Genomic DNA, 13,540 nt, shown 5'->3' with positions numbered 1-13,540 from the left:
AGCAGCCCCCCAAAAATGACAAAAAACAATAAAATAAGCCCAATCCCAGCCCATCCATGGCCTCAATTATGTTTAAATTCAAGAAGACACCCCACAGAAAGACTAGGCCCATGCAACACTCACCACCCCTGGGCAAAGGGCCCCACCAGCAGGCCCAAAAAAACGACAAAAAACAATAAAATCAGCACAATCCCAGCCCATCCATGGCCTCAATGGTGTTTAAATTCAAGAAGACACCCCTCAGAAACACTAGGCCCATGCAACACTCACTACCCCTGGGCATAATGGATGAAAAGTAGGCAAAATAAGTGCAGGCCTCAGACACTGCCTCTCCTCAAAATGGCCCCTTCTTACACCCCAAGCACATGTTGCCTGTAGCAGCCAGCACTCAAGATGGCCACCACCACCACCCACATGACCAGTCCACATCAACAGTACACCCCCAAAAAACAGAAAAACAGCCAGAAATCACCACAATCCAATGCCATCCATGATGTTTACATTAAAGAGAGTGAGACCACACCACAGGCACACTCAGTCCATGCACCACCACCCCTGGGCAAAAGGCCACACCAGCAGCCCCCCAAAAACGACAAAAAACAATAAAATAAGCACAATCCCAGCCCATCCATGGCCTCTATTATGTTTAAATTCAAGAAGACACCCCACAGAAAGACTAGGCCCATGCAACACTCACCACCCCTGGGCAAAGGGCCCCACCAGCAGGCCCAAAAAAACGACAAAAAACAATAAAATCAGCACAATCCCAGCCCATCCATGGCCTCAATGGTGTTTAAATTCAAGAAGACACCCCTCAGAAACACACTAGGCCCATGCAACACTCACTACCCCTGGGCATAATGGATGAAAAGTAGGCAAAATAAGTGCAGGCCTCAGACACTGCCTCTCCTCAAAATGGCCCCTTACACCCCAAGCACATGTTGCCTGTAGCAGCCAGCACTCAAGATGGCCACCACCACCACCCACATGACCAGTCCACATCAACAGTACACCCCCAAAAAACAGAAAAACAGCCAGAAATCACCACAATCCAATGCCATCCATGATGTTTACATTAAAGAGAGTGAGACCACACCACAGGCACACTCAGTCCATGCACCACCCACCACCCCTGGGCAAAAGGCCACACCAGCAGCCCCCCAAAAACGACAAAAAACAATAAAATAAGCACAATCCCAGCCCATCCATGGCCTCTATTATGTTTAAATTCAAGAAGACACCCCACAGAAAGACTAGGCCCATGCAACACTCACCACCCCTGGGCAAAGGGCCCCACCAGCAGGCCCAAAAAAACGACAAAAACAATAAAATCAGCACAATCCCAGCCCATCCATGGCCTCAATGGTGTTTAAATTCAAGAAGACACCCCTCAGAAACACTAGGCCCATGCAACACTCACTACCCCTGGGCATAATGGATGAAAAGTAGGCAAAATAAGTGCAGGCCTCAGACACTGCCTCTCCTCAAAATGGCCCCTTACACCCCAGGCACATGTTGCCTGTACCAGCCAGCACTCAAGATGGCCACCACCACCACCCACATGGCCAGTCCACATCAACAGTACACCCCCAAAAAACAGAAAAACAGCCAGAAATCACCACAATCCAATGCCATCCATGATGTTTACATTAAAGAGAGTGAGACCACACCACAGGCACACTCAGTCCATGCACCACCACCCCTGGGCAAAAGGCCACACCAGCAGCCCCCCAAAAACGACAAAAAACAATAAAATAAGCACAATCCCAGCCCATCCATGGCCTCAATTATGTTTAAATTTAAGAAGACACCCCACAGAAAGACTAGGCCCATGCAACACTCACCACCCCTGGGCAAAGGGCCCCACCAGCAGGCCCAAAAAAAGGACAAAAATCAGCACAATCCCAGCCCATCCATGGCCTAAATGGTGTTTAAATTCAACAAAACAGTTGTATCATGCACCCCTAACCAACCCTGGTCCTACTGGATACTGTGGCTACCCACAATATAATTTATTTAATGTTCTGAAAAAGTTCCAAAATTTTACTTGCAGCAACTGTAATGCCCCAAACAAACTTACTTGTGAAAGTTGATTTCTAATCCAAAAGTGCTCCAAAGACAGTCAAAAAGGCCTCAAATCCAAATATCCAGCAGCACCCACAAAAAGTAATCCTTCCAGCTCCAGATCCAAATGAAAGTGACCAGGAGATGGACAAAGCACTGGGAGGAGCCTGCTGGACAGGAACAGGAAGTTGGAGACTGTGGGGCACTTCCTTCCTCCCCCCACCCCCAACAAAAGGCACTCCTTGCAAAAAAAAGGCCATGCAAATGTCAACCTGAGGAGTGATTCTGATAAAAATCATAATTTTCTGAAGGTTTATCCTGTTTGCTGGTGATTTTCTTGTGCGAAATTGCAAAATCTCTATTTCGCAAGTGCGAGATTGTTCCTTTCCGCCGCAACTACGTGTTCGCAATTGCGAACTCTCGCGAGGTGTGCTGTGCAAGGTGGCAAGCCGCGAGTACGTATTCGCGGGCGCCAAACTCCCGCGGGAACACGCAGCAAGATCTAAAATGGCGCGTCACTCGCAAAGAAAAACAACTCGGCAAACGCTAAATGACGGAAAGTGAACGCCGTGCACCACGCCGCGCGCCGCAACCAAGCAAAAAATCCGCCGCGAGCGGATTCACGGATTTTCGACAAATTCGCGAGCGTTCGCGGATTGCGGATTTGCCGAAAATCCGACAAATACGCGAGCGGAGCGGATTTTACGCCCATGCTTAGCAGCCACCTTATTGTGATTTTTCTTAAGCTTTATAAAAAATAATTACGAGATTGTTGCAGGGTTTTTTGTTTGGAAACAGAACTGTGCCTTGGGAGACCAAGACATCGGAATGTAGCAACTGAGTCTCTCTAAAACATCAGTACCTCTAGGCCCAAATCCGACTAGCTCACAGTGCCTCACGTGCACTCCTAACCTTTCCAGAATGTCATGTGATTTTGGCGAACCTAGAATATGGACCTCTAGTCCCCAAGGGAACCGTTGAAACAGATTATCACCTTTCGTTCTGACTCGTGCATGTCCATAGTAAACAGAAGAAAGACACAAATGAAGTTTACAATATATTTATTGAAACTAGTGTAGTCTATTTTAAAGCTGGTTTGCTGTGATTAGTAAACAGATACAACTAAGCAAAGTCATCAACATTACTAGCAGGCTGTAAATGATGAACAACCCAACCATGACAACTAATATATCTAACAAAGCCTACCCTTGCTATGTGAGCATAGGGATATATTAGTGATCTCTGGGATTAGCACTGGACCCCATGCCTGGTGTGTGTTAGGTAGTCCGCATCATATGTGTAAAGTCAGTTTAAGCAAGGCTGCTTGCTGCCTCCGTTGCAGGACTGATTTCTCTGCTGGAATTCTCCTGTCTGCTCTCCAAGTGGCTGAGACACAGTTTATATGATAAGTACTATTGTGTTAGAAACTGCGGATGTGCTACTGTTTTGTGTCTAAAAGCGTTAGGAGATGTTGCTGAACGGGGACAAGAAAACAGTACACAATGTTGTTTGACCTTGTACGAAATGTTCAGACTGAATTCAAAGAAAAGTCACTAAGGGCCACATGCATCAAGCTAAGGAAGTGATTACTTAATAGCGATTCTTAAGGAATCACTAAGGAATCGCAATTCCTTATGCATGTAGGTTTCACTAAAATAAAAGCGATTCCTACATATTCCTCAATTGCGATTCGCAAATTGCGATTCACAATTAAGGAATCCCTTCCCATTCGTTCCTATGGGCCCAGAGGCTCATAGGAATGAATGGGACAGCATTCACAATTTGCGATTACCAAATAGGTAATCGAAAATTGCCCATGCAATTTCAAGGGTGCAAGGTGGCCAAAAGGCCACCCTGATGCACCCCCCAACAAAGGTAAGTATGCACATATGGTGCACACATATTCCCTAAGGGCATGTGTATGCACCACATTGCACTTTGAAAAATGCATTTTTGTGCATTTTTCAAAGGAATTGCAAATTACCATCAACTTGAAGTTGATGGTAATTTGCGATTCCAAATTGCGAAAACGCAATTTGTCAATGCACAATGCATCACAATTAGGGAATTGCAATTTGCGATTCCCTAACTGCATTCGCAAACTAGGTAATCAAAAAAAATTGCAATTACCTGTTTTGCAAATGCATTTGTGCTTGATGCATCGCATTTTACTGGTCGCAAACGGCCTGATTCTGCGATTTGGCCCCTTTGCGACCTGTTAAATGCTTTATGCATGTGCCCCTCAATAACAAATAATATGCACACCATATTTCCAAAATAATATCAAGTCACAAAAGCAAATGTGTTATGTGTAGCTGTGCGAAGCTAAGGAAGCCTAAAGCTGCTCATACAAGCAACCAAAGGAGAACCAAAGTAGGCCTAGAAGTGGAACTACTACAAGATGGTATCATACCAAACAAATTTGGCTGATTTCTGGGTCCCCTCCATGGGATTCCACAAACCCTGGTTACCTTTAGAATCCCCATAATGTTGGAAGAAAAGGATGCACATTTGGCGTGGATATCTCATGTTTTCAAAAAGTTACAGGGGACTAAGCGCGAACTACAACAAATACCAAAAAAAAGGCTTAGCATGGGGGAGATCCTAGCTGTGAAGGCTGTTTTCTGACTTGTATTAGTTTTATCTGCCAAGATGGCTCAGCCTCATCTGCTGTAATGAGGAAGTCTGAGTTCGAATCCTAGCAAGCCTTGCCTAATGCTATGATCCGTAAAAGTTGTAGCATTAAATAGGCTAATAATAATAATACCTGTTACTTTCAATGATGCAGTTTGAAACACTATAAAAAAATCTATTCTCTTTTTTAATGGCACTTTTTCCCCAGATTTGTTCAGAGGATATTTTTAAGATGTATCCTAATACTTGCTACTTTTATTTGGTGATTTGTGTTTTGTTTTGGACTTTTTTATGACTCTCTTGCGCTTAGTTTGTGTTTCATAGAAAGCTATCATAAATTAGAACTCTCATTTAAATTAAATTAAATTTCCAACTATTCTCATGCCGACATTGGAAAGCATATGTGTAATTTACAGAAGTTGGCGAATACATTTAACTGTGCTATATCTTTATATTTCCAGGGAGAAATAATTGCCATGGATAAGATTGCAAACAAAGTAGACAAAATTAAGCACAATGCTGCAATATTAAAATTAAAATCAATTAAAGCATTCTGCTACAATGGGACGAAGGCACTTGCATCAGAGAATTTGAGTGACTCTACAGGTAATGTATATGCATTTTTTGGTGGGAAATGCTCCATGGGACGCATGTCCAGATACTGTGATAAAATGAGATATCTTGGGGCCTTATTTTTGTACTATGCATTCAGTAAAAACGGTTGCAGTTTTCTCACTGCCTTTTAAACAAGCATTTGCAATGCAATAGGTCTCGCATTATTAAAGTTAGAGCTATTGGCATTGTAAATGGCAATGCCTTTTATTTATGTTTTTGCTTTTAAAACATAAATAAAAGGCATTGTCATGGGCAAGTAGCGCTATGTGAATGGAATCACAATGCAAGTCATACACAAGGGTGTATGTGTCCTCCATACACAACATCTACAGCACAGCTGCTTTGCAATCCTCCTCACACGCGGGGCGCACTACTACAGCACAGACAGCAGTGAGTGACGCAAGTTTCCCTTTAATAAGAAAAATAGGGGTACCCCCCCCCCGAACGTACTCACACGCCCCTCCCTCTAGCTGTATTGAAATGCCCCTTTGTACTCACACACCCCTCTGGCTGTACTCATATGCCCCCTTGTACTCACAGGCACCCTGCGTGTACACTCACATGTACCTCTGGCTGTACTCACATGCAGTTCTGGGTGTACTCACAAGCTTCCTAGCTGGCATGGCATGCCCCTTTTACTCGCACGCCCCTCCGGCTGTAGTCATTTCAGCCCATGTACTCACACACACCTATGCCGGTTGTACTCACATGCACCCCTGGGATACTCACACACCTCTCCGGCTGTACACACATGCCCCTTATACTCACATGCCAGTATCCCCATTGTACTCACATGCCCCTCTGGCTGTACTCACAAGTCCCTTATACTCATACGCCCCTTTTTTGGTACTCACACGCCCCTTTGATGGTACCCACACGCCCCCTTTTGTGGTACCCACACGCCCTTCTGGCTGTATTCATATCCCGTCTAGTTGCCCTGACACGCACCTTGTACTCACACGCACCTGGGATACTCACACACCTCTCCGGCTGTACTCACATGCCCCTTATACTCACACGCCCCTTTGGTTGTACCCATACGGCCTTCTGGCTGAATTCCTATGCCCGTCTAGCTGCACTGACACGCCCCTTGTACTCACAGGCACCACTGGCTTTACTCACATGCCCGCTGGGTGTATTCTTGCCACCTTGCACTCACACACCCATCGCAGGTACATGTCATGACCTGGGCCCCCTCGGCCTCGTACTCACATGTCCTTGGCGGGCAGGTTCTTCCCCTCCACGATCCGGATGGTGAGGGAGCTTCTCTTCGCCATGCTCCGGCGGGTCGGGTCGGCGCGGCCCCCCAGCTGCTGTCTGGGGCGAGCTCGGCGTGTGCCGCCTGTGCCTGCCGATGACTGCTGACGCGTAAATGCCTGGTGAAACTCTGCTACTGTTGAAGGGGGGCGTGTGAGCCTGCGGGGGGCGCCGTCGCTTCGTAGTGCTGTACTGTCCTGGTGTCTCCTTGCGTTTCGCCGCTTTCTCCTTCGCAGTGTTGTGACTTGACACCACTCTATCATGGCAGTGTTACCGTGCGTTCATCCTCATGCTTGGCAGTATTCACTGTGCTCTGCAGTCATTGATTCTCTGGGTGGCAGCTGTCCTTTAGTTGCCTTAATGTCCAGGGTCGGGGACACTGCAGTGCCTCCACTTATCTTTCCCTCAACTTCCACGTGCAGCAGCTACCACCGAGCTGCTGTGCGTTGTCACCTTTTATTTTCACTTTCCCCGGTTGGCGGGTGCAGTACCTGAAGCGGCCCGGCAGCTCACTTCATGCTGCGTGCTTCGTGTGCAGTTAATGTGCACTGGCCGATCGGATCGTGCCGTGCTCCCGGGTCTCTGCCGGTTGGGGGCATAGACTGCCACAGGCATCTCATGCCTTGCCCTCCAGCTTTCAGGGGCCCTGCCACCATCGCTCCGCGGTGAACCCTCTCACCATGTTTGTCTCGGCCTCCTCGCTGGGGGCAATCCTGCCGCGAATGCGCTTCCCTTGATGCCGCAGCGCCTCCGCTAGGTAAGTCCTTTCACTTTTAATAGGGCAGCGCTGGGCGCACACTGTCGCTCGGTTTACTCTAACTCTCGTAGCAGGCTCCCTGCTCAATGTCTCTTTTCCCTGTAGGCGGGGAGGGGCTGATGCTGCTTTCACCGGCTGCCTGCCGGACACTGATTCATCACGCTTGTGCACCAACCGACTGGGGTGCTTCACTGATGCCACTGTCTTCTCGCGTCGCCAGCCACGCAGGGGGGAGGTGCTGGCATCTGTCCCAGGGTCCCTCGCTGCTTTTCCGCGTTGCCCCCTACCCGCGGCAGGTTCCCTACCCTGTGCTGCGCGGAGAGGGGGGGGGAGGGTGTGCTGATTGCGGGTGGGCTCCGCTTGTACATTTCTCGGTGCCCGCAGCTCTTCACACGCTGCGGGCGCTTCTCCGGAGACTAATCACCCCGCCGCCTCCATTCACACACGCGGCGGGGACCGGGACTCTTCAGGCAGGCCGCGGGTAGGCTCCGCTGGTCCTGCTCTATTCACAGTCATAGGGGGTGTCGCTTCATATCGGCCATGGGCCACAACGGTGGTACGTCACTGCGGGTGGGCTCCGCTTCAGTTCACTAATGTTTGGCGTTGCGGGGCACTTTGCGCAGCGGCTCACCTTCGGCCAAAGGGCCAATCTTGCCTCGCGGGTGGGCTATATAAAAATGCCTAATGACGCATTCGTGCAAAGTCTGTGCTATATAAAAATGCCCATATAATAAAATGAGTACTTCATTAAAGCCTAAAAAGCAAAAGCAATGAACGAAAGCGATTGCGTTCTAAGAAATGAAACCGAAAGCACGCTCACACAGACAAAGAAACATGCTGAAGGAAAAGCGCGTGCACGCAGTGAAATCCAGGACAAGAGAAGCGTGTGGCACCCTCTTGTCCTTCCTTCCCCCGAGACAGGCAACTATACGTCTCCAACTGGACACGCATCCTTCGGATGCAGTTTACCAGCGAGCCCTAAAAATTCATTGTTTTTTTGCAAACCAACATCTATTCAAATATTTTGATTTACAAAATTCGAATTGGAAGTCAGTCTCAATTTTACCTTTCTCGCTAATATTCATGAGGCAAGTCGTAAATTGCAACTCGCTAAAAATAACTGCTATCCTAGGGATGGTGGCCTGCTGGGGTGAGCTGTCCGCTATGTCTCTGAATGCGTTTAAATAAAGCAATTTAAAAAAAAAAAAATTGGGTTTTTGAATACTGCCCGTATTTCCTTAAAAGAAAACGGGATGCGTTGTTTTTTTTTTTAGATATAAAGAAAAGTTGCAAAAACTCCCATGGATTACCGCCTAATCTTACAAATGTTTGTACAACAATCACAAAGGGGAATGGGTCCCAACCTCCTTTGAGGTGTCAGTAACCTATCAATGATTAACCGTTGATAACGTAAGGCCCTAAAAGCATTTGCTGTCAGATTTTGCTTTCATTCACCTGATTATCATTTTACTTGCAATTCCAGTGTTATTTGCTAGAATGACAGCTCAGTGAATCGTATGTGTGCCACTGATTTCTGCAATGGCCAGCAGATAACAGACTCTAATTCCTGCAAAGTTAACTAACATTCAGTATCATTAATTGTAATAACAAAATCCCATTTTATTTAGAATGCTTAGAGACATCAATAAAGTTGTATGAAAATGTTAGTTTGGAGCACCTACTTGTGATACTGTTAATATATGTATATATGTGTATATATATATATATATATATATAGAAATATGTACAACCATTAAACAACTGGTTTTCAGAATCACTGACCAGATTGCATTCTACTGTTGTCTAGGAAGCATAGGTTTTGAGCTTCCTGCGGGAGTACCAATGTTTGGTGTAAAACATATACCCAGGTCCCTAGAGATACTGGGTGCCGAGTATTGTATTTTTGATACAGTTTAAGACAGATACCCCATTTATGGTTAGAAGCCAACTCTAATTGAAATTTCAGATTCCAATACACATCTCATGTGGGATCAATATATACAGAAAATGATTGTGACCTTTGATACCTTTTACTGCAGGCTATCCAAATAAAGGCCACCACGATATTTGTGATAAAACTGATCAACCTCGAAAAATGCTTGGGTGGATCATTTGAAACTACTATGCATGCTATTTGGTGATTGGGGTTGTGTCTTTTGGCTGGAGTTGGAAGTGACAACCTCTGTTTGTGATGCTAGTCCGTCTAGTTGTGAGGGCATCAAGATTTTACGAACCAAGCGTGGACCACTTTGGAAGTCACTTATAAAGCAGTATGATTAGCTGATTAAATGTTGACCAAGAAATAAGTGCTCGGAGGAGCCAAGATGGCGATCGGAACAGTCGCATAAACGCCTCGCTCCGAGATCCCTTCCTCCCCGCCGCCTATCCTGTCTTTAATCCTGATCGGGGTGTTCCGAATTTGGTTACCTGGGAAGAGCCTTCACTCACCGTCTTCTTCCGGGGCTCTGGCGTGCAGTGGTTTCTGCGTTCTGCCCTTGTAACCTTGCTGGCCTTCCCGGCCCTGACGCCGGGGCCTCGAGTGCTGTGTCTGCCCGGAGGTGTTCGGAGTGCCGGCGGCCCGGAACCGCTGAAGAGACCCGGTGGTGGGAGCCTGAGAGCCGCGAGCCGGAAGCGCCGGAGCGGACCCACCCCCGATGGTGGGCCACCCCGCATGCCTGATTGCCTGCCGGCCCGAAGAAGAGAAGCCGCGTTGTCCGGCACCCCTCGGGTGAGAAGCCCACTCCTGTTGATTGTCCCGCCTGGGATCCGGTGCAGGGCTCCCCCGAGTGTTGTGGGGAGCACGCCCGTTCTTCTGGTGACTCTCCTTTCTCCGCCGAGCGCCATCCGCCGCGGATCGGCTGTGTGTGTCCTGGGGCCTCCGGCACTCCTGGTGGGCTTGGAGGCGGATGCGACAATGGCGGCGGGCGATATGCACAAGATGGCGGATGGCCCCTCGGAGTGTCTTCCTCCTGGAGACAGGGACGTTGCGGCATTTGCTCTCCCCAGACCTCGTTTGATTCGGGCGGCCCCTACACGGAGTGCTGTCTTGTTCGCCCTGGGTGCTCTGCGGATCGACCTGTCCTTGCACTGCCGGGACTTGGAGTTGCGGATCGCCGCCATGGTTGTTCAGCCATTTTGTGACGCGGTGTCGTCTCCCCGAGTTGGTATTGTTGAGACTTCTCCAGCTGCTGTGCTGGGATGTCCGGCTGGGTGTTCGATTCCATGGGATCAAGTGGACCCGGTGCCGATGCAGCAGTATTTCCTACATCCTGATTTCTTTGCTTTGTGCTGGACAGCCAGGACTTTGTGCTTGACCACGTGGATCTTTGGGTTACTTTTGCATTCTGACTGCTGCCGAGTTTTCCTGGCGGCTTTTTGTTCGCCGAGACGGTGTTCCGTGAAGATCCCACTTGCTTTCCCTGACTGGTATGGACCCACTGTATCAAGCTGTTTCCTGGCCGTGGCGGGGTCTGGCAGCTCTGCTTTTCATAGAAGTGGACAGGGGTGATCGTGCCTGGGTGCCTGCGGGCCTTTTGTTTTGTTAATTGGCATCTCCGTGCCTCATCATTTGGACAGTTCCTGTCTTCATCCTTTATGTAGGCTTTTCTCAGTATCCCTTTTTTGACCTCGACTAGTGATCCGTTATTGCGGGTGGGGTGGTGTTCTGTATTTCGATCGCTGGCTCCCCTCCTCTCTTCTCTCCTCTCCTTCTCTTCCCTCTTTTTCCTCTCCTTTTATCCCTTTCTCTTTTTTCCCTTCGTTATTATTCCCTTTCTATTTCTTCTATATTTCGGGTGACTCTGGGCGACAGGCACGCTGTTTAGTGGGATAGGCCATAGCCATTACAGTGATGTAGGGTGGGGGGGGGTGTTTGTTATTTTAGTTTGTTTTCTTCTATGGTCCCTTCTTTGCTTTCTTTCTAGGGGGTGGGCTATGTCCCTTTGTTCTTTCTCCTTCGTTTCGTAAGTGTCTGCACTTTCTCCTTTTTCGGGGCGGGAGGGCGGTCTATGCGGTGACCCATTTACTTGTTTGCTACGATTTGTCCTTTATTTTTGAACCTTTGATGGGCATTGGATGTATCTGGGCTTTGCTCCTCTGTGGTTATTTGATTGCGTAGGGGGCTGCATCCCTCTCGTCCCCCCCCTCTTTTTCTGAGTATGTTGCATGACACATGGGTAGATATGGCTTCTGCCTCCTCATATATCATAAAATGAAACCTTTCTTATCCTGGCGCTTACTGTGTAACGATTTCATTACACGTCTATCCTGTATTCATCCTACCGTACACATTGATGTTGTTCCCTTTTGACTCTCCTGATTTTGCGGCCGGCCCTTGTGGTTGTAGGCCTGCGCTTGTACTTATACCTGTTTCTCAATAAAGGTTTTTAAAAAAAAAAAAAAAAAGAAATAAGTGCTCGATCAACTCTGGCTCCTGGACTCAGCACCTTGTTTTTTAGTGTGGCTAGGCAGTAATCTTTTGTGGTAAGTTGTAATAACAAGATTTCCTTAAAAAACTTAATGTTAACTACTATACACACACACACTTTTCCTTTGGAACTAATTAAACCCCAATGTCCCTCAGTTGATACTTGATGCCTGCATTTATAGACCCGTGAAATTCAGAATGCATGTGATCACTGATCATGAAAGAAAGCTCAATCCATTCGGAAAAACGTGAATATATGCAAGCAGACTTAATTATCACATTGCAGTGAACAATGACAGCCATTTATGTTTGAAACTTGTTCCTAAATATACAGCATATATAATTCGTGATGGGGTAAACCTTGAAGAGACAATATACAATAATTTTAAATGTTCTGCTCGTCTCTCCAGATAGGATATATTCCACAGTGAGGTCTATTTTCCTTGTTTCTTGGCGCTTGTCACAGTTGGAATCGAGCCATCAATTAACTTTAAATAGTGTTGCTGGCATATTGCAAAATGTTTCCTTTTAGAAGTGTGTTTGCTGTAGGCTGTAGGTCCAAATCACCCTTCTAGGAAATATTTTAACTGAAAATGTTGATAAGTATTCCGAACTCATGGTTGGAGCACTTTCTGCGAGTTTATGGTATGTTTTCTACCTATTTTACCCGATTGGTCCCTCCCTTCCTAACTCTTTGTATACCACCCTTAATCCTGTAAAGTGCTCTGATACCCTCACGGGTCTGGTTTGCGCTCTATAAAACTATAAAATAAATAAATAAATTAGAAGAACATGTTGTTTAGAATGTCACTTCTTTCAGCAACAACAAATATTGCATGAAGCTCTTTTGTCAAGGATCTTCACAGATACTTAGCGTGAGACTCGAGGCAGTCAGTCTGTCACAACACATGCTGTTTTGTGTGTACAGAATGCCAGTGATAACCACTGAAGGTAGCACCTGAGGTCTGATAAATGTACAGGAGGAGAAGGCTCCTCGAGTTAGTAGATGTGCAAATCAAATAGTGCACCTTCAGGATGAAGAGACAGGTGAGAGGACAAATCAATAGCATGAACTGGATGAGGAAAAACTGGCAAGTGCCGTCACTGAAATCTGCTTCATAATAATCCACTCCACCCTCCATTATATTCAAGTTCATGACTGTAAGCTTTCTCCCTTATTAAGTTATGCACATGGTTGTAATTAAAATAGTCATAGGGCACAGGTACTAGTTTCAGTAAACAAAAACCCTCATCTTTGTACTTTTGCTTCATATTTGGAGACCGGCACCCTGACAATCCAGTTTCAAAAGATGCAAGAACACATATCTGATAGTGACATCTAGCCGAAGATTCCTTACCTTAGAATATTCCTCCGATGTTAGACTGGATCCGGGAAATCTTGAGCAGTACCTCTATGTGCCGTACATAGCACAGAGGCTCTGCGTCATCCCCATTGAAAGTGATGTGAGCGGTGCCTATGTAGGGGCCACCTCAGCGTGCTGACATCACTTCTTTTCTTTCTCCGCCATCAGCGCAGATCTGGAAACAGCTACCTGAATCCTTTTTTTGGGACAGTTTTTTTCGAACTTTTGTTGAAATTGTTTTGAGCTTAAGCTCCCAGTGTGCAATAGGGATGTCCCCTAAAAAACCTTTGGGATTTAAACACTGTGGTTCCTGTCAGACAGATGTCTTTGGCAGACCCCCACCTGGTTTGCCTCTGGTGCCTGTACCCAGCCACGACTATTGAGTGATGAACCTTAAGGCGTTCAGCGCACTTCATTATTATC

The 13,540-nt window shown here is 46.9% G+C and overlaps 1 protein-coding gene across 1 annotated transcript in view; it reads left to right on the top strand.

Moving 5' to 3' along the window:
* Positions 1–13,540, top strand: part of NSUN6 (NOP2/Sun RNA methyltransferase 6) — a 149,427-nt gene that overhangs the window by 119,151 nt on the left and 16,736 nt on the right. The window contains exon 8 of the mRNA XM_078663744.1: positions 5,160–5,304. Within this exon, the coding sequence (XP_078519870.1) occupies positions 5,160–5,304 (145 nt within the window). The remainder of the gene's footprint in view (positions 1–5,159; positions 5,305–13,540) is intronic.

Source organism: Lissotriton helveticus, chromosome 10, assembly GCF_964261635.1.
Source record: "Lissotriton helveticus chromosome 10, aLisHel1.1, whole genome shotgun sequence".
Lineage (NCBI taxonomy): Eukaryota > Metazoa > Chordata > Amphibia > Caudata > Salamandridae > Lissotriton > Lissotriton helveticus.
This window is presented reverse-complemented; position numbering and strand designations above follow the sequence as displayed.